Source organism: Clarias gariepinus, chromosome 5 (assembly GCF_024256425.1).
Source record: "Clarias gariepinus isolate MV-2021 ecotype Netherlands chromosome 5, CGAR_prim_01v2, whole genome shotgun sequence".
Classification (NCBI taxonomy): Eukaryota; Metazoa; Chordata; class Actinopteri; order Siluriformes; family Clariidae; genus Clarias; species Clarias gariepinus.
Window position 1 is genome coordinate 23,795,068 of NC_071104.1, and position 20,764 is coordinate 23,815,831.

Genomic DNA, 20,764 nt, shown 5'->3' on the forward strand with positions numbered 1-20,764 from the left:
ACCAGAGCACAGACATCAGAGTCTTATGGGGGTGGGGGTGGACAAAAAAGAGGCATTGGTATATTTAACTTTTACAGATCTACAGACTTACAGTCAGTGTTTAAACAATCGCTGTGTGAACAAAGGGTAGATGAGGCAGGTGAGCAGGTGATCGGTGTAAATCTGGGCGGTGAGGAACTGATTTGCAAGAAGCTGTGTGCAGTAGGCAAAACCTTGCTCTGTGTACAGCAGGATTCATCTCTTAACATATCAAAGACTAGTGCTTTTACAGGGAAAACTTGCTAAAATCAACAAGCAGATTAAAGTGTAAAGCAAATCATTAAAACACTGTACCACAGAAAAGTGCATAGAGTGTAATCACTGATGTCACTTTATATGCCTCATTTCATGGTTTATAAAGGGTACACTATATCCACTTTATCCAGGGAATGTTTATGTGTGTGTGTGTGTGTGTGTGTGTGTGGTTGACTGAGAAGGTCGCTTTCAAACCAGCTTTAAGCTTAGAACTACACAAAAGTAATAAAGAAAAGAACAAATAAAACTTCTGTTTAAATAAAACTCCAGGGTTGGAACAGAAAAAATCCAACTTGCAAATTCCAACAAACTGAAAATTGCTGGAAAGAAACCAAACAAAAGTTTGTGAGCTAACAAACAAAAGTTCTGCCAGTGGAGAAGATAAATAATACTGTTTATGAACTAAAGACTAACCCGCTGCGAATAGAGAAATGAAGTTGTAATTAATAACACACGTGTTATACGTCATTAAGAGATGTGTAATAGGAGCTGCGTACGCGTTTGGTGTGTGTGTGTGTGTGTGTGAGAGAGAGAGAGAGAGAGAAAATACAGTATGGAGAGTTGGAGCTAGTCGGGTTAGCCTAGCCTCATTAGCGCACTCAGTACAATAGCGGGGAGTGACCGAGCCGAGCAGCTCCACACCGCACACAGGACGGGACACTTACAGTCCACTGAGACGAGACACTTTACTGAAATTAAATACAGACTTATGTCACACTTTACTCACCAAAACAACCGCAAACCGTTCCTCTAACTCCCCTGGGTCGGGCATGGGCAGTTTTAACGGCATGTGGTGTCCTCTCGGGTCAGTGTGTTGGTCCAAACTCCCTGCGTTCCCCATGCTGAGGTCTTTTTCTTTTTCGTTTTTTTTTCTTTCTTTCTTGTTTTTCACTCTTGTAACTATTACAACCAGCTCTCCACTACAGTTCTCGCCCTTCACACACTATCTACACAAACTTCAGCGCTGTTTCACGCCGTCAGCACAAACAAATCCGAAAGGGGAAAAGAAGAAGAAACCGGGGCTCGTCCTGACGCAGAGCATTATTATAAACCGTCTCAGCAACCGCACGTTGAAAAAACGTGTCTTATCCGTATCTTGCACAATTTTGATACCACTCCCAGTGAGTTACACAGCTGACGAGCTGCATGATTCAGACTGTGCGCTTCCCCCGTTTAAGTTCGCTAAGAACTCAGACACTATTGAATCCTGACCACTCCACTCACTCAGCGCATCCTTCCACTCAACTCTCTGTCTCCCAAAAAACCACGCCCCACTATAGGGCGTGCCGAAATGTCGTCGTTATGGAAACCTTTTTTTTTTCTGTGCTGGTGCATGCTGGTATTCGGAGTTCATGTGTGGCTAGCATAAACGTTGGTACGTTTTTAGCTAAAGCGCATAAAGCAAAACAACTTCACACAAAGGAAAAAAAAACACACCATTATTATATTTTCAGTAAGATAGATTACAGCTATTTAGTGAGCTGTAATCTAGAGGTGGCTTGTTATTCAACACTTTCAGTGACATCAGTTTGGGAGTATTTGCTTTGTCCCAGCTGGACAAGTTCTCCAAACTCACAGGGCGTTAGCTGTCTTAGAACATCTGGGAGAGAAGGATGAAAACACATCTGAATCTCTCACACAAAGAAGCAAAATAGTAACTATCATACTTCTTTCTACTTATCTTCTAATGAAATTTAAATATCACATAGGTCAGGAGTTCTTAAATTTTTTGTAGGCAGGAACCCCAAACAGATGGTTGTGTGTTTGTTTGGCTGGTGTAAGTGTTCCTCACCGAATGTAACCGTAGGCAACATCGTCTTTTATGTCAATGTAAGCTGCCAAAAAGAGCAGACTGAAGAACTTTGTTGGACGTTCAGGTGTTCCCATCGAGGGATCGCCACAGTGGACCATCTGATATGCACAACAAGTTGGCACCGGGATTTTTTTTTTTTTTTAAACATCCGGTGCCCTTCCTGACGCAACTCTTCCATTTTATTTGAGCTTGGGACTGGCACTGCAGCCGGTGACTGGGGTTTGGACATTGGTTGGGGATTGAAGCCGGGCCTTTAGACTGAAGATTGTCTCTGGTGAAAAAGGATACACCAGGCCAAGCTCATAGGTACTGAAACCCCAGATCAGACTGCAGAGTCTCTACGATGAGCGATATTTCAAAGAGCGATATTTCTATAATATTTCTATATTAATATTTCTGTCAAATAAATTTTACAACACCGTTGGACACCGATTTACTTAATGAAGATAATCCAATTCTTTAGTATAATTATTAAAGTATATTATTAAAATATATTATTATATCAATTATATATTTTGGTATATATAAAACATAGCTTTTTTGATTCTTTTAACTGTCCTAACACACTTTAGGTACAGTTTAATACTATTTATAGGCCCACTTGTTTTTAAATCTGGATTAAGACCCATGCAATTCAAGGAGTCAGTCATATATGCTTAGAATAATACAAACTAAATTTTAACCTTAATATACATTTCAACCCCCCGGCTATAACAGATCTCGGTCATCACATGATAACCACAGAAATGCTAAGGTTTAGACACAAAGCAAAAACAGTAGTATAGCATAATACTTACTCCATGAAGAAATAATAAAGCTTTGTTTTCAGCCTCAAGCCTTGCAATTTCTTCTTCCAATGGTCTAAATGATTTTATGTCATGTCATCTCAATGGAATCTTAATCTACCTCTGGTTTTCTGTGAAACTGCTTGTTGACAGTGTCTGTTCTTTATAGTGCAAGGCATACGAAAGTTGAATTTAATTATTTTAATACCATGATCAGTTATTGTATTAATTATGGCCCACATGGCTGAACTTCAATTCTTAGACCTTAATTCGGATATAGATTATTTTTGCTGTCTCATTGTTGGCACACCCTCTTTTTATTTTCTTAGATGTATTTGTAGATAAAGGTACATTTCCTCATTTTCCCTCCACAAAGCAATGCACTCAACTTTATTTTTGGAGCATTGATGTTAAGAAGACAGACACAGTTGGGTAGCACTGGGTAGAATGGTCCCGCATTCATAAGTGTGTGTCATGTAAACTCAAATCAATTTACGTCAAATGAACAGTTTTACAAGTCAACTCTATTTTCGGACTAAAATATTGTGATTTCAGTCCAGAAGGAGGCTTGTGGTAGTAAATACGAACACAGCTGGTAAAACGAATGTAGACTAAAGAGACCCTCTGCATTTAAGTGCACTATAAGGAAATGTAAAATGCCAGACAGATGCCAAAAATAAAGTCGAAACAATCAAATCTCTGTGTCAGAAGGGGATCTCCAAGGGACTCCAATTCATAGACATTGCTAAATTAGTCGACAACGTAGCCAAAGGCAGCACTGTTCTTAAGCTTGGAGTGCACACTTACAAGAGAGTGCAGAAACAGAGTGCACATTGTGGTGTTTGCCAGTGATGTCCTCCGGTCAAAGCATGGTCATTCCTTACCATCAGGAGTCAGGAGAGTGAGCCAAAAATACTTATCAGTTAATTAAGTGTTTTACAAAGAGATTTAAATTTTTGTTCATTAATAAAATGTTTGCTGATTTGTTGTAAAGAAATCTACGATCATATAATGTATTCTATTAGTCTACTGTTTTTCTCTTATGGGTAGACAAAGTCCTCAAAAAAAGAAAAAGTGAATTTATGGGGCAGTCTTGTTCATGTGTACTAGTGGGTGGGCCCCTTAAATAGGATTTTATAAATGTTATATAATTCTATAAAGCAACATTGACATCTAGTGGAGCTAATGCTGATGACAGTCGATGCTCTATTCAACCCACTTAGGGTATTCTGTTTGCCTCTCATCTTCCCTCCACCCAGTGTTACACCGAAGAGAAAGGGTTACTCTGGTTACTCTCAAGGATTTTTTTTGTGTTGTTTCCTTATGAAGTTTTTTTTGTCAGTCACCTTTGCCTTCCACATTATGGATCTGATTCCACATTTTGATTTCTATTAAGGCTATACAAATAAATTTATATTAATACATGTATACACCAGTATAAAATAATCATAAAAACACCTATTTGTGATTAAAAAAAAACATTTATTCAGTAGCAGTGGGTTACTACAGTTATAGAATTCTCATTACAATGCAATCTTCAGTTGGTCAAAGTAGTATCATAAAAATAAAGAAATATAATATACTTACATATTTGATGTAAAATCTTTAGACGTGTTTTCAGTTATTTTTAAAAGTTAAGTGCTGCTTTAAAAGATAGTAACGGGTGGCAACAATGCATTAAAGATAACTTGTCCATGAGTAAATAGTTATACGTACAATCATTGTGAAGAAGAAATAGCATAGAAACACACTTGCACATGTTTTAAATCGTTTGGTTAGGATGCAAAATAAAACTGAACACGATTAAATTATTGTGTATATCCTATCACACAATAATGTCTGGAATGTAGTTTTATAAATACTTTAAGACTTGCCTCTGCATCTGGTATTTCGTAAAAAAAAAAAAGTGCAATCACAGGGAAATGTACTGCCATCAGTCCATGTGGGTAAAACAAAACCAGTGAGAATAAGAAAGCAAGGTGAAACACCAAACACCAACCCTTCATCTTTTACCACTTATTCTTCCTCCTCCTCCTCGTCCCCTCCCATGACTTCTACGATGAGCTCAGCTGTACAGATGGCTTCGCCAAGGCTGTTAACTGCTTTGCAGGCATATCTGGCATCATCATCCCAGCTAACTTCAGATATGACAAGGCTGCAGTTTCCTTCCTCATCGTAATCAATCTGGAAATGACGCGTTTCCTTAATAGGCTGATCATCTTTATACCAAACAACCTCAGGATCAGGATAACCTGAAGAAAAATAAAATACCAGAAAAAAAAGCATTCAAGGAATTAAAAAAAATTGCAATGTGCAAATATGAAAAAAACATGCATACTCCATGACAATATTCAGTACCTACTGTATATACAGTATGTATACTATTTTTATTAAATAAATGATTTCACAGACAGACGGCACAATGGACAAAGCTTCTATAAGCTTCATTAGTACCCAATGTAAACTATGCACAACGAAAATGTGTGATTTTCTTAAACTATACCATAATAAATAAAAATCAGAGATAGCTTTTAGGATCAAGGCTTAGTGAGGCACAGGTGTGTGTATTTACATACCCTCAATCTTGCAGTCGAAGCGTGCAGCACTGCCCTCCACTACCTCCACATCCTTAATCACTGAACTAAATGAGGGCTTCATCAGACTCCTCTGCTCACTCTCCTCTGGGAGCTTCATCTGATTCTCTTCTGCAGAAAGCGAAACCATTTAATAGGAAAATAAATACTGTCTAGACTGCTAATTGTTCAAAAATATTTTTTTTCTGGTCTGAACCATAATATTAGAAGGCAGAGGGTCAAGGTAGAGATGAAAAAAGGGCAGCATTTTATCCAGGTGATGAAACTCTCTACTTTGCATTATTAGTTTGTTGATTCTTAAACACCCCTTGCATTAATCCCTCCTTTTCCCAATTCAGTCACTTGGCATTAGGCTGTTTATTTTTTTTTTTTACCAACTGGCAACAATGAATAAAAAACTACCAATAAAACAAAACGACGTTGCTACAGTATCGTACCTTCAGCTGCTAAGCCTTTCTTGGCATGGACGCCAGCCATCATGGCCATGGATGAGAGTCGGCCAATGGCACGCACTGCATGCCCTGTTTTCTGTGGAGACAGTTAATGTGTACATTAATTTGAATGTTAAATAATATAACAAAGTTGACAACAGTGATTTAATGATTCAAACACAGGTCACCCATTACATTACAATGCAAAAGATTATGCCCAGTATTGTGTAGGCAGGCTCTGTGCAGCCGGGGCAGTTCTGGCCCCTCGGGGGTAACTCCTTGGGTGTGCTCTCCGTAGATTGGACTTGTTTGTCCGGTGCATCCCATGGGCGTTCTATCGGATTGTGATCTGAGAATTTTGATGGCCTGGTCAGCAGTCTTGAGCTCGTTGCCTGCTGGGCCATGTGTATGGTGTGCTGTGGTGCAATGGGTGCTCTGATGCCTTTCTATTGTGGCCAGCATTGACATTTGTGTGTGATTTGTGCTGAATTTTTTTTTTTTTTGTGAAATCAGATCAGACAGGCTTCCGTTTGAGCCATGGATGCCCATGTTCCTGTCTTTGGTTTACTGGTATATAATTGATAATTAATGTTAATGTGCTATTGTTATGGCTGATCAGTGATCAGTGTATATACAGGTGAGTGATAAATAGTAAAGAACATCTTGGTGTTCCTGAAATTTAATATGTTAGTTCAGTACACGCCACCAGAACAGCTTCAGCACATTTTCTCACATAAAATATTTCCATGCAAAAAAAGAGAACGTCTATTCCTCCAAGGTACGTTCCTTTAAATGGTGTTTTGATGAGTTGAGAACGCTATCAAAAGCATGGTTTTCCGACTTGTTTGTAAGAGCATGCCAAATTGTCCCAAATTTAATTTCTTGATGGTCCAAGCCTGCCTGACCCGGTGACGTCAAATGCTGCAATCAACTACAAATTGGCCGCACATTATCTTCAAAATTGTATGATGTACTTAAAATGTACTTTTGATTATGAAGATTATGATGCAGTCACCTATAACTGCGCTGAACCATGCCAAACTCACCACAATTGTCTACAACCTTTCATAGTAGCTTCTAGTCAACAGTAAACAGGAACACGGCATATTTTTGGAAACTATGATGCATTACAAGGATGCACCAAATCACCTGCAAAATCTACAAACCACCTAAAAAACCTCTTGCAAAACCACCTGCAAAATCTAAACACCACCTAAAAAAGATCCACCTTTGAATAACTTACAAACTGCTACAATTTTATTCAGCTGGCCAGTATATTGACATTTTTTAGCATAATCTAAATGTTGAGATCAAATTAGGCAATGTGGGAAAGGGGCTTAACAAAATGGTCCAAATGTGCTGGTATCTTTAAAGGTAATTGGATTTGGTTTACAAGTATTGATCAGATTATTCAGTGATCCATCATGCCCTGTGGATGTGAACAGTATCATCATGAAGGAAGTTCATATACTTAATTACATGACAAAATGTGACCAATTAGTATAACCTGGATAATGATTTACAGTGACGCTTTGCCCTAACTGGACAAGTGAACTCACACCAGGCCAGCACAATCCCCACTACAGCAGAACACCTGTGTATACCCAACTGGTCAAAAAGTATGGATATACTTTCTTATAAGAGGCTTTATACATTTATAATATTTTAAAATGAAAATAAGTAAAGATGTAGAATAATTTATAATTTTTTAAAAATGTTGATCAATTTAAGAACTATTTCCTGATGTGGGTTTATACACACCCTTGTGTATAAGACTATTTACCATATATTCTGTATGTTACAGTATGATGGTACATGTACACTGTAACAGTGGGAAGTCAACAGAATTGCTCCAACAGCACTTTAAAATATGATGACTAATATTAAAATGAATGCACTAATATTGAAGTTGCCCAGCAATTGACACTTGGGCTTCATACTGTTGCAGCTCACCTGCCACCTCCTCCGCAGAATGTACTTCTTCATCCTTTCTTTGGAGAGCTTCTTGGCTTCCATATTCTTGGTATCCTGTTTAAGCCATGGGTGCTGAATACACTGCTCACAGGTAAGACGAGCCCTAAGTAAACACCGTCACACAGCTTCATATCACCTCAGACGTTTTGCATTAACAGAATGGTTTTATCTGAATTTTTTAAGCTCACATACAGGGTATCATCATATTCTTAAGAAATTTCCGTAATATAGATAGACAACCAAATAGCAGCCAATCATCAGATTATCACTTAGAGGAATGTAAACATAACCGAGTAAGCAAACTCATTAGGTCTTATCAAGGTCTTTAACAAAAGTCATCATCAAGAAAGATAAAACAACCCCCTCCACAGTCTGGATTGAAAAAATCTAAACTAAATATCCCCCTGCTACTGTATAATGGGAAATGTAGGAAACAAACATTAAACTGTACCCGACTCTTGAAAAGACATTCAGTCAAAAAAATAATAAATAAAATAAATGTGGATTATACCATTACGCCATATTTAAACAAACATAATGCCAGCATTTCTTTCTCTTTATATTTCATATTGTATATATAAAAAGTGTTAAAAGAGATGCCACAACATTAAAATAAGCTGACAATGAGACAAATCTTACTTCATGTCTTTCTTCAGCAGATTGCTGATGAAGTCTTTAGCCTCATCTGAAATTTCATCAAATGCCTCGTCCTCAAAATCCCATGTGGCCGATGTAACATTGGACAGCGTCTCATTCTCATTGTCCCCCATGAATGGAGATAATCCACTCACACTGGAGCGAGCGAGAGAGAGAGAGAGAGAGTGAGTGTGAGTGTGTGATGAGGGTCAGGGTAAAGACAGAAGACAAACATTAGAGAGATAAAACGGTGAATTTGTCAGGGTGTTGTTTGACAGCTGGCTGTAGTAACACAGTAAAACAGTAGCTGTGAACGATTATTATTCGTCTCTAATTATGCTGATTACCATCAGATAGTTTTGAATACTCTCCACCTACGGCAGCTGAAAGCAGACTACACCACAGATGCTTCTACACTGCCACCGTTACTTTATATGCTTTTTTTTTTGCCTTTAAAATATGTACATTCAATGTCATCAAAGGTATCAAACACAGCAGGCCTTTTTCTTTCTACTGGGCTCAATCACAGTTGAGCGAAGGGCTGCAATTTTCCTTAACCTTCGAAAACATTGTTTTAATCTTACAGCTCTTCAAAGTTCAGCCACCTGCACTGCCCTGGCTGAAAGATGGAATCCCAGGGACTAAAATTAAGAGGAAGGATCAGAGGGAGGCCACAGCGGTGCCACAGACAGACTTCTGCAACCCTGCTGAGGTCACATGAGCGTCGCTTCAGTAGTATAAACACAGGGGGTGATGGAGTCCACACAATCTGACTGTCCTCCTGGCACACTCGAAAAATTTAAACTGAGATTACTGCAACCGAAACCAAAATAAGTGTCACTCACAGTATGTAGCAGATGACTCCGATACTCCACATGTCTGTAGTGTAGCCGATTGCTTCATAGTTGATCACCTCTGGAGCTACAAACTCTGGAGTTCCAAACAGCACCTTGACTGAGCCAGCGTTTTCTGTTGTTTAAGAGAGGTTTACATTTAGGTACACTTAGCTAAGACTGTGGCAGAGATTGGTTTTAAAGACATAGTGTAGTATGTTTGATGTTGTACATGTGAATTGATTTAAAGTGCAATAATTGTTTTTTAAACAAGAGAATAACTAATGTATTACATAATAAGTGAATAAATAGATTTTTAATCTAAACCAACAATTTAATTATGTTATCATACACTGCCTGGCCAAAAAAAAAAAAACAAAAAAAAAAGCTGGTAACAAGTTTTGGGAAAAACATCCTGAATCTGGAATGAGCATGTTGGGAGGTAAAGGCTTACTAAAATCAAAATGTATATTAAAAACATTAAAAACACTAATTAATAAGAATAATCTAAAATAAATAAATAAAAGGCTTCATGTTGCTTGCAAGCATAAAGAACATAATATAAAGCATTGGAAAAAGGTAATTTGGTTTGATAAGTCCAGATTTACCCTGTTAAAGGGGAAAAAGGGAATCGGATGAAGTAATGCATTCATCATTTCTATTGCCTCCAGTACAGGCCTGTGGTGGCAGTGTTACAATCTGGGGTTGCTTTTGTTGGTCAGGTTTAAATTTTGCAACGTCATGTGTCAAAAAAATGAGGTCAGCTGAATGACCAGGTTTTTCCAACAATGGATTTTTTTTCTTCCCTGAAGAAGAAAAAATTGCATAGTCCATGATCATGCCAGGATTCAATAAAAATATGCTTCTGGGAGTACGATGCATCATTTTCACACATGGATCGTTCCCAACAGTCCAGACCTTAACCCTATTGAGAATCATTGGGATGTGCTGGAGAAGGCTTTACGCAGTGCTCAGAGGCTCCGATGTTCTTCAAACAACACATAATCTTGGATAGAAATCTATGCAACTCTGGACTGAAATAGATGTTGTGACATTGCATAACCTTAACAAAATGATGCCATGGCCATAATCAAAGCAAAAGGAGGTCCAATGAAATATTAGATAGGTGGCTTTTTTTTCAGCTGGGCAGTGTATGTTCTAATGGATGTAATGTATTCAATAATTTACTTATTTATAGTACATACTGTATAATATACATAACTCATGACAAGGCAGAAAACATAAAATAGATTTCATTTTGACATTTGATATAAACATGAGTGTTTTAGTATCAAATCTATTCCTTATTATTACAAGGAATCCAATTAACTAAACAACACAGTCGAAATAGTTCAAACCTTATTTGTATTCTCTAAACAACTTTTAAGTTTAAGGTTACAAGAGTCACAGATAGCAAAACATCATTAAAAAAAATCTGTCAATTTTTTTTAGAACTGCCTTGCAAAATATGTCCACACTATATTTTTGGAACATTGTCTAATTCTGGTACTCTTTTCATATGTGAAGTAAATCTTTGTCCCTAAAGGGCATACCCAGTCTGCGAGCAAGTCCGAAGTCGATAAGTTTGATTTTGCTGCCGGTTTTGTTGACGCACATGATGTTCTCCGGTTTGAGGTCCAGGTGAACGATACCTTTTTTGTGGATGAAACTGACCCCGTCTACAATCTGCAGCATATATTTAATCACTTCTCTCTCTGTCAGCTCAAAATCCTCATCGATGATCCGCTCAAACAGCTCACCTCCAGAGACCCTGCACGAAATGACTAAGAATCAAATCTTTGCAGGTCTGTCTAAAGATGTGAGTACATAAGAGAGCTGTACAAGGTCCAAACCAAAAATCTGTGTGTAAGTGTAATTGTACTGTTAAATAAGCCAAGATATTTGGAAAATATCAAACACTTACATTTCCAGTACCATGACCATATCTGACTTTCCTTCAAAGGCATCCACACACTGCACAAGCTTTGGGTGATGTAGGTCATTCATAATTTTAATCTCCTGTCTCACATTCTCCTTCTCTTTTGCCGAGTATGCTTTTATAAATTTTCCAGCCCAGCCCTTTTTGGTTGATTTCTCTACAAGTTTAAACACTGTCCCAAATTTGCCCCTGGGAAAAACCAAAGAAAGGCAAACTGAGACACACTGCATGAAATATAAAACAAAATACAACTGTGTATTATTATATAAAGCTGAAACAGAAATCACAGAAATGAAACTCACGATCCCAGCCGTTCACCCACTTCATAAAGGTCTTTGACTTTTACATCTGTTCTGATGGTGACGTCTCTGTACTGGGGCTGCTTTTCTGATTCTGCCAGCGAAAAAATTGGTTTCTATGGATGAGGCTAATTTATTACCATATTCAATTACTTACATACTGTACACAAAAGGACAAAAAATTATTAATAATCTCAATATAAGTCAAGATCACAATTACATCTAAAAAGCTATGTGTGGTGAGGTTTAACACATACCATCATCTGAGTGCTCAACGTCATCTTTATTCTCTGTTAAATACCAATTAGACAGCTTATTAAATAGCACTATGAAGATATAGAAAAATAAAACTTTAGAAACAATTGAATTCTTTAAACACTAGGTGGTGCTCACCATCTTCTTCTTCCACTTCCTCCACCCCAACTTCAACAGGGACACTCTCTGCGCTAGGCTCCCCAACACCATAGATATTTCCAGCTCTAACACGAAACTTGTATTTTCTATCAGGCAACAGGTTCTGAACATTGTATGAGGTGCTGTTACAGGATGCCAGGCCTTTCCATTCCTTATCCACGGAATTCCAGACTTCCAGCTTGTAAGACTGAACAGCACTTCCGCCATCATATGTGGGGCCGTACCATGAGAGGGTCAGACTGGATTTGCGGATGTCTGTGACAGCTGGGATGCGTGCAGGAGGGTCGGGTTTGTCTGAAATGCAAAGGGTAAGAGGTCATGGTCAATGCTGGGGGAAGCCAGATGAGCAAAAGAATATAAAAATGTCAGCACTGTTGTCATTTTCATGTAACAGCTTTAGCCCGGTCAGGGTGAAACTAAATCTGGAACCTTTTCCAGAGTATGAGGTGGGAAAAGATAAGATAAAATAAAATAGGATAAGATATGATAAGATATCCCTTGATTCGTCACACAGCAGGTAAATTTCTTTGTTACAGCAGCGAAGAAGAAATTGTGCAAATAAAATAAAAAATACAGTACAATGTACAGTATAAATACAAGAGAAAAAGTAAAGACAAAACAATAATTGCACTTTAAGACAAACAAATTGCACTAGTTTCAACAAATTGCACAGGGGTAATATTGCACAGTTTAAAAAGTCGTTATCGCCAATATTGCATAGTTTAAAATGTTATTGCACAGTTCTGTTGCAATGAATTGCACTAGGATAATGTTGCAGGTTTAAATGGTGTTATTGCACAGTTGCTATTGCACCCAAACCTAAGACAAGATATTGGTATTGTAAGATAGTATTGTAATGTTATATTTAAGATAGATTGTAAAATAAATAAATAAATAAATAAATAAAACCCTGGATGGGACACGTTATTGCCAAGGCACACATTCACCAGACATACACAGTCATATTTACAGGTTCTAAACATTGTACAGCTACTCCACCTATTTGGGATGTTTGTGGAAGGTAACAGGAGTTTTTGTTTGTAATATTTTGCATATTTTATACAGTATGCTTGTGCAGTGGGTAGCATTTTTGCCTCTCGGATCCAGGGGCCTTGGTTCACACCACATGTGGAGTTTCTGCACGAGTTTCTCCAGTATAACCCCACTGTCCAAAAACATCTCGACCGAGATAAATTGCCTTAAGTCGAGGATGAGTGAGTGAGAGTGTTTTCTGATCATGATAAAATCTATCAAATTAATCTATCAGATTAATCAGTATAACTTCTTATGGTTTTTTTCAAAAAATAAGCTACTTATTAGACAAAAGTTAATGTTCTGACACAGCTTAACTTTTCAAAATAAGTTTCTAATAGTCCTTCTTAGAAAATGAATTATTATTGTCAGGTATTTTCTGAACTTTGAAGTACAGTATAAATTATACTTGGCATACATACTTGAGGACTACACCATATCTACTGCATTACACTGAGCTCTTCAGAAAGTTTAGAAAGTGTAGACTTTAATGATTTCATTTCTTCAAACCATTTTAGGAACTCTGAAAAAGGCCAGACAGGATTCAGTGTGGACAAGAAACGAAAGGAAACACCAGCGCAGCAACGTTGGTATTGGTGTGCTTTTGATCTTTATGATTTTGATGGAGTCTTACCTACTATGGTGAGATTGAGCGCAGCTTGTTTCATGCCATAGCTGTTCCTTAACTCGATGGTGTAGCAGCCGCAGTGCTCCTGCTGGCCTCGTGCTATCGTCAGCTGACTGCTGGAGTCTGTGCTCTCAATGCTGATGTCCCCCGTGCAATCCTCAATCTACCGGGGGGGATCAAGGAAATCAATTTTAAACCAGTTACAAAACTGGTGACAAAATCTAGATTTAAATGCACTGGTAAATGCAGTTGCCCTTCGTGAGGCCCCTCATGGGTTTGAAAGAAAAATACATTATAGAACAAGTGTGTTAACATAACCCTAATCCATTATCACATACTGTATGCAGTAACAACTAATTCACTGCGCTATGTATGGTAAACATTCTACATGAAAATTTATTGCTGATCTTTCACAAAGAATACAACATATACTGTAATTGATACGATGATGATTTAAACCTTTCATGCTGAAGTGACATGCTGTGTTTTTATTACATTATGTATTTTGTGTTCTTTATTAAAAAAAGATGTAATTGTTGGCAGATTGGTGTGTTATAAAGGAAACAATTTGGTAAGTGCATGGAACAATAACCACGTTCAGGATGGTAACAGCTCCCTGCTTCATGCTACTTATTATCCAATAACCTAATAATGCCTAGTCTTGTTTTATTCCCGGTTACATTAATTTACAAAAAGCACTGCATCCACTATTTATGGTAATTTACATAAGCCCTACATCATCTGTTGATTGTCAATTCATTAACTCTACATCTCACTACCATTGTTTTGTCTCTCAATAATAATAAAAAGTACTGTAGACTGGAACCTTAAAATCATCTTGATCAATGTGACTTTCCAATGAGCAAAATGACTTAAACTTAACTCATAGGACCAAACAAATAAATCAACCAGCCACAAACCCCCATTAAAGTTAGTTTCTTAGATTATATTCTTAATTTTTATATTAGTGATAGTTAACTGTAATAATGATATAATTCAATTTAAACTCTTAAGGAAAAAAAACCTAGAGAGGAACCAGACTGCCATCATCATCTGGGTGTCACCAGATTATAACTCATACTTATCATTTATAAGAATAAATTATAATTATTATCATTTTATCAGCCCACATATCTCCAAAGGTTTGCTGTTGCTTTATTTTAATGCTTTTATTTTGCATTTAAATCAGATATTTTCATGTCAGAGTTTGTTAAATCATTGCTGGTTATTGTGTAAAATGCTTACTGGTTTGCGGAACTTGAGCCAGGTGGAGTTGATGGGCAGAGCTCCAGTGAACTTACAGAGGAGACTAACCCGCTCACCTGCTCGGATCTTCATATCATCAGGAAACTGCAGGATCTGAGGAGGAATGCCTAGAAAAGTGTACATACACACCATCATAAGCGGTTCAGTGCTTTTCCATCTGGTGCCAGTCTGCATCAACAGTAAGGGCATTCATGGGCCAAGTAAGGTATCGGCTTATCTTGGAAGATTTCAGAATTCTCATGACAACTCACTGGCTATAGGTTACAGGGGGAAAGAAGAAAAAAAACAACAACACAAAAACAGTGTATTTTCCTGTTGCATGACCCAATTTCGACAAAGCTATTAGTCAGACAGATGGTCCATTTGCCTCTTAAATAGTCTGGAACACAGAGGAGTTCATCATCAGCGCAATGACTGCAAGGTGCCCAGGTCAAGCTCAAATCATCAACCCTCTCTTGCCATGCACAACTCTGGGTATTTCTGTGGGAGAGGCTTTCACCTGGCACCCTTCCAAATAAACGATATTTCTTCAGTCTTCTTTAAACTGTGCTATGATGGACTGTTTTTTTTTTTTATATTTCTCTGAGCACTGCGTGGTCTGACCTTGGGGTGAATAAGCTGGTACCATATACAGTGCTGTGAAATTATTATTATTATTTTTTTGTATACTTATCACGATTAAATGATTCAGATAATCAAACCAGAGCATAAAAAATGCAGTACTAATAAATGATGATTTCATTTATTGAGGAAAAAAGCTGACCAAACTACACACACGCACGCACGCGTGTATATATGGACCTGTATACCTTGTTTTGGAGGTATTTTGGGTGGTGGCTTCTTGATTCTGGCCTCATCTAGAATAAAAAAAAAAACAAAGAAACAATCAAACAACATCAAAATTCTGCATTTTACTGTGCCTTAAATAAGGTGAACAACCATAAGTCGAAAAGCAAATATATGATCAAAAAAACACACAATAATGTTTTCTACATTATTTACAAAAACGGGTGAACAAAAGTATTGGCAATGTGTCGTATTTTTCACAAATGTATTGTAAAATCTTCACAATAGCACTGAACAGATGCACCATCGAACTCACCCCCCCCCCCCACACACACACACACACACTTTATCTTGTATTCTTTGTAAGGAGGCTTCCACTGACTATTAGTAATGCAGCCACCTTACTTTGTGCTCTTCCTATTGTATATCCAAGTACTAAAAAAAAGGTAACAAAAGTTTTCATGTTTAGAACTAAGCTATATGTTTTTATAAACAGTCAAATATTCATAATCTCCTATGCACACACATTTTTCATATCTTTGAGAGCTCATTTAAAAGGCTCTAATATTACCAGGGCTAAAGAATGCAGTACTGTTTTATTTACTTAAACGGAGTTTCTTTTTGTGAGATCATGGTCCCAATCTTAAAATTGGATTAATTCCTTATTCATTTCATTATGGTAATATTTCAACCTCACAAAAGGCCTAAAAAGCTGAAAACACATGGTGATAAACCGGTTGCTCAGCAAACTTTGAGAGAAAGGAGAGAGTGTGCCTCATTTTTCTCTTCATGTCCTAAGAGGGATCAACTGCTTATTTTCCTTGTGTTTGCCTTTTTTGGGCATACTAAATTTAGTCCCCAAAAGAATCCAGGAAACAGTTCATGGCAACATTTATTTTACATCTGATTATTGTCATGAAAACAATGTAGTCAAGAAGCCAACTAACCCAATCAGCAAGCAGGAGCAGTACCAGGCCTATGTCACTCAGCAGCTATGAGAAACTGAGGATGAATTGTTTAGTAGGATGTCTCACATTCCAGCTACTTTGCTGGTCCAAAAGAAAGTCCTTCCCCGTTTCAGGGAAATGAAAACATCCCCCTTTCCAACACTATGCTATATCAGTTTTACCACTCTACTCTTATACTAATGCATTGCTGATGGAAATTAGATTTTTTTTTTTTTTTTTAAAGAAAGACATTTGATTTTCAGATTTGCTTCCAAGCTGTAAGTCAGTATTAAAGGAACAGAGCAAAGTATCGACAATTCATCAGCTGTACAACATCACCAACACCAGAAATCATTTCACCCAGACATTTCCACATGCTATTTTTTAGTTCATTTAAGATGTACATACTGTACAGTGGTAGAGAATATTTAAACCACAGCTATTAACAAAAGATTTTATTATTGCAAGCACTTCTCAATAATTTGTTTTGTCATGAAACTTGATTGAAACCATGTGGTAAGACAAATCTTAGCCCGAATTCAAAGCCAAGATTGATGGGGATGACAGAACTGGAGATTTTGTCCAAGTGACAACAATGGAATCAGCATATGTACAACTAAAAACTATTAGATAAACGTCTGTCCAGAAAATCAAAGTTACCTGGCCAAAAGAAGTTCTGGAAGATATGTTGCCCCTTTTTGAATTGGAAACCAGCAAGTCAGTTTTTGATTACCCGTGTCCTGAAGGTTTGTGTTCATTATATAAATCAGATTTGTTTGTAAACAACATGAACAAAACATGCTGAGCATTTCTATGTAAATGGCTTGCAGGAGCAAATATTTACAAAATCCACCAAAATTTCTCTCTCTCTCTCTCTCTCTCGCTCACACACCATTTTTGTTTACTTGCAACAACATTTTGCTGTAGTTATAATTTATTTTCTATGTAATTTCTAATGCAGCTAATATCTAAATACATATGTGTATATTGTCTCACAATCTTATGAGAAATTATCACTAGTCTGCTGTAAGTGTATGTGCACTCGTGCCGATATACTATAACATCATGTTTTAAAGTGAACCAAAAAACAGTATTTACAGCACCTATATGTAAAACATTTGAATACGTTGGTCAGATATAAGCAAAGTTACATATACAATATGTACTGTATATATGTATATGTGTGTGTGTGTGTGTGTGTATATACATGTACATTGTATCTACAGTAAAACCTCGGATTGCGAGTTTAACAGTTTGCGATAGTTCCGTAAGACGCGCAAAGATTTTAAATAAATTTTAACTTGGAAAACAAACAAGTCTTGGTTTACGAGTACTGAGTATCATGTATCATGCATGCGCTTCTTGTTTTCATCACAACTGAGCCAATGGTTTTTCTGTCTCTTGCACTGTGGAATTGTGGGTAATCGTCTCCCCTGCTGGGTCTTAGTGCGCGTCTCTTATTGGTATAATTAACATCCGTGCATGCGTGTACTTTATTATAACACTGTGACAACGTGTGTGCGCATAAAACATGTTTTATTTTGTGTCTGTATGCGTGTGTATAGCGTGTGTGTAAAGCAAAAGCAAGTCTCATTAAAGATGTTAAAGATCCATTTTTTTCTCTGTATTAGCCTGCTCTTTGTATCTGTGTGCACGCCCTTCTTTACAGACACACAGACACACACATACTCTTTCTCTCTGCTCTACACAGAAACACTGCTCGGTCACGATTCTTTTCAAAGGTAAAGTGCAGGTTAATTTGTTACTTTACTGTTTACAGCGGAGATTCTGTTAGTGTGTCGCTTAATCAAGTTCTTGTTTATTTTTCCAATAAAACAGTGTTTGCATTGTGTGCGCGTGTGTGTAAAAAGAGTGGAGGTAGGGTAACTGTGTAAGGCGAGAAGGGGGAGAGGGGGAGGGGCTTCTTACTTTAGCTACACACACACACACATACACGCACGCACACACACACATAAGCACGCACACACATAAGCACACACACACACAAATACACACACACACACAAATACACACACAACACGCACAAATCACACACACACACACACAAATACACACACACACACACACAAATACACAAATACACAAATACACACACACAAATACACAAATACACAAATACACACACACAAATACACAAATACACAAATACACACCAATACACACAAATACACAAATACACACACACAAATACACAAATACACACACACATATACACAAATACACACACACAAATACACAAATACACACACACAAATACACACACACAAATACACACACACAAATACACACACACAAATACACACACACACACAAATACACACACACACAAATACACACACACACACAAATACACACACACACACAAATACACACACACACACAAATACACACACACACACAAATACACACACACACACACATACACACACACACACATACATACACACACACACATACATACATACACACACACACATACATACATACACACACACATACATACATACACACACATACATACATACACACACATACATACATACACACACACATACACATACACACACACACACATACACACACACATACACACACACACACACACACACATACATACATCACATACATACACATGTACATACAAAGTGCAGGTTAATTTGTTTTATTTCTACTTAATATTTTGTGTTAATTATTTTTATGTTTTTTTTTTTTTTTTAACTGTGGAACAAATTATTTAACTTTGCATTATTTCTTATGGGAAAATTCTATTTGGTATATGAAGTATGAGTCCACTTATCAAGACAAAGGGAAGTTAGGAGGCAAAAAAGCTTTTTAGTTGCTCATATCAACTACATCTTTAAAATGCTGATTTGCTATTGCCAATTATTAAGCAATTCTCATCACTGTAGATACTATTAGACTGTAGTGTACCCAGTGACTTTTAGCAGCTGCATAATAAAGGGTGGGTAGGAAATAACTAGGCATAAAAATTGGTAATAAAGTCCATATATCTGTATTTAAGTACAATTTCAGTAATTTTATTATTCTCTTTGGCTGCTTTGTTTTAATTGATGCAGGCCAATTATTTGACTGTTTATTTTTAGACCGACATTGTAGCTACAGTGATAAAGTATATTTTGATTGGTTGTTTTTTTACCACATATACAGCTGTTTAGTCCTGATGCTCACATTGTTCTTCTCACATTGTGTGTGTATGAAAATGTTCTTGCATTAACCTCGTAAACATAACTCAGGTTTTTACTATAGATATTTTACCATGCAACCCCAGTTTTATTAAAATCTCCTTATTTTTTTCCCTTGCTTGATGTAACTCAATAATATGACCCTTCTTACTGTTCCTTTTTAGCCAAGTAGTAATTCATTTTTTTCATAAATTTGTACACCTAGTTGGAAAAAGACCGAAGTAAATTAACTACCCTCTCTATTAATGTTCTTAAAGTATATACTTAAAAGTTGAATAAAAATTAGGAAAAGGAAATATAGTATCAGTGTAGTACATGTATGACATCATTACTTATTAATGTGAAGCAAGGCCACATTTTAATATGCAGAGTAATATTCATTTTAATATAACAGAGTAATGAGACAGTGCAGGTGATTTCTCAAGTGAAATACTTCCTTTCAACTTTATCAAATGATTACAGCATTTCATATTCGAAAGGGGCCAAAGTTACTATTAAAACATCCTGAACACCCGAAGCTAAAATCAGAACAGTCACTGAGGACTAAAACTATGCTACTGGGAAAAAGTTAGAGGAAAAGTTTTGCATGACATTAAAATTCTAAAATTGGACATACATAAGTAAGTATTCTTTTGGAGACTGCCCTTTTATGTTACCTTCTACGCTCTTCGAAGAGAAGTAATGAATACGAATCAAAAGACTTATTTTTTCTACACTGGGGATCCCTCATTCACTACACACCCTATAATGCGCTACTAAGAGCTAAAAAAGAATGACATTGCAGACAAACTGGTAGAGAGGGGAAAAAAGTGTGTGTGTGTGCCCATGTGTGTGTGTGTGGCAACATGAGTGCGTGTGTGTGTGTGACA

At 37.0% G+C, this 20,764-nt stretch overlaps 2 protein-coding genes across 6 annotated transcripts in view; both read right to left on the reverse strand.

The window, feature by feature from the left end:
* Positions 1 to 1,529, reverse strand: part of fmnl2a (formin-like 2a) — a 53,489-nt gene extending 51,960 nt beyond the window's left edge. For all 3 annotated transcript variants that reach the window (XM_053497362.1, XM_053497363.1, XM_053497364.1), the window contains exon 1: positions 1,022 to 1,529. In XM_053497362.1, coding sequence (XP_053353337.1) covers positions 1,022 to 1,135 — 114 coding nt within the window. In that variant the 5' untranslated portion in view covers positions 1,136 to 1,529. The remainder of the gene's footprint in view (positions 1 to 1,021) is intronic.
* Positions 1,530 to 4,369: 2,840 nt separating this feature from the next.
* The window catches only part of mylka (myosin, light chain kinase a), a 61,858-nt gene continuing 45,463 nt past the window's right edge, over positions 4,370 to 20,764 (reverse strand). For all 3 annotated transcript variants that reach the window (XM_053496383.1, XM_053496382.1, XM_053496384.1), the window contains 14 exons: positions 15,748 to 15,795; positions 14,918 to 15,045; positions 13,679 to 13,835; positions 11,992 to 12,306; positions 11,856 to 11,888; positions 11,602 to 11,692; positions 11,285 to 11,488; positions 10,914 to 11,131; positions 9,373 to 9,496; positions 8,531 to 8,683; positions 7,871 to 7,994; positions 5,924 to 6,014; positions 5,469 to 5,597; positions 4,370 to 5,144 (listed from right to left, as the gene is read on the reverse strand). In XM_053496383.1, coding sequence (XP_053352358.1) covers positions 4,909 to 5,144; positions 5,469 to 5,597; positions 5,924 to 6,014; positions 7,871 to 7,994; positions 8,531 to 8,683; positions 9,373 to 9,496; positions 10,914 to 11,131; positions 11,285 to 11,488; positions 11,602 to 11,692; positions 11,856 to 11,888; positions 11,992 to 12,306; positions 13,679 to 13,835; positions 14,918 to 15,045; positions 15,748 to 15,795 — 2,051 coding nt within the window. In that variant the 3' untranslated portion in view covers positions 4,370 to 4,908. The remainder of the gene's footprint in view (positions 5,145 to 5,468; positions 5,598 to 5,923; positions 6,015 to 7,870; positions 7,995 to 8,530; positions 8,684 to 9,372; positions 9,497 to 10,913; positions 11,132 to 11,284; positions 11,489 to 11,601; positions 11,693 to 11,855; positions 11,889 to 11,991; positions 12,307 to 13,678; positions 13,836 to 14,917; positions 15,046 to 15,747; positions 15,796 to 20,764) is intronic.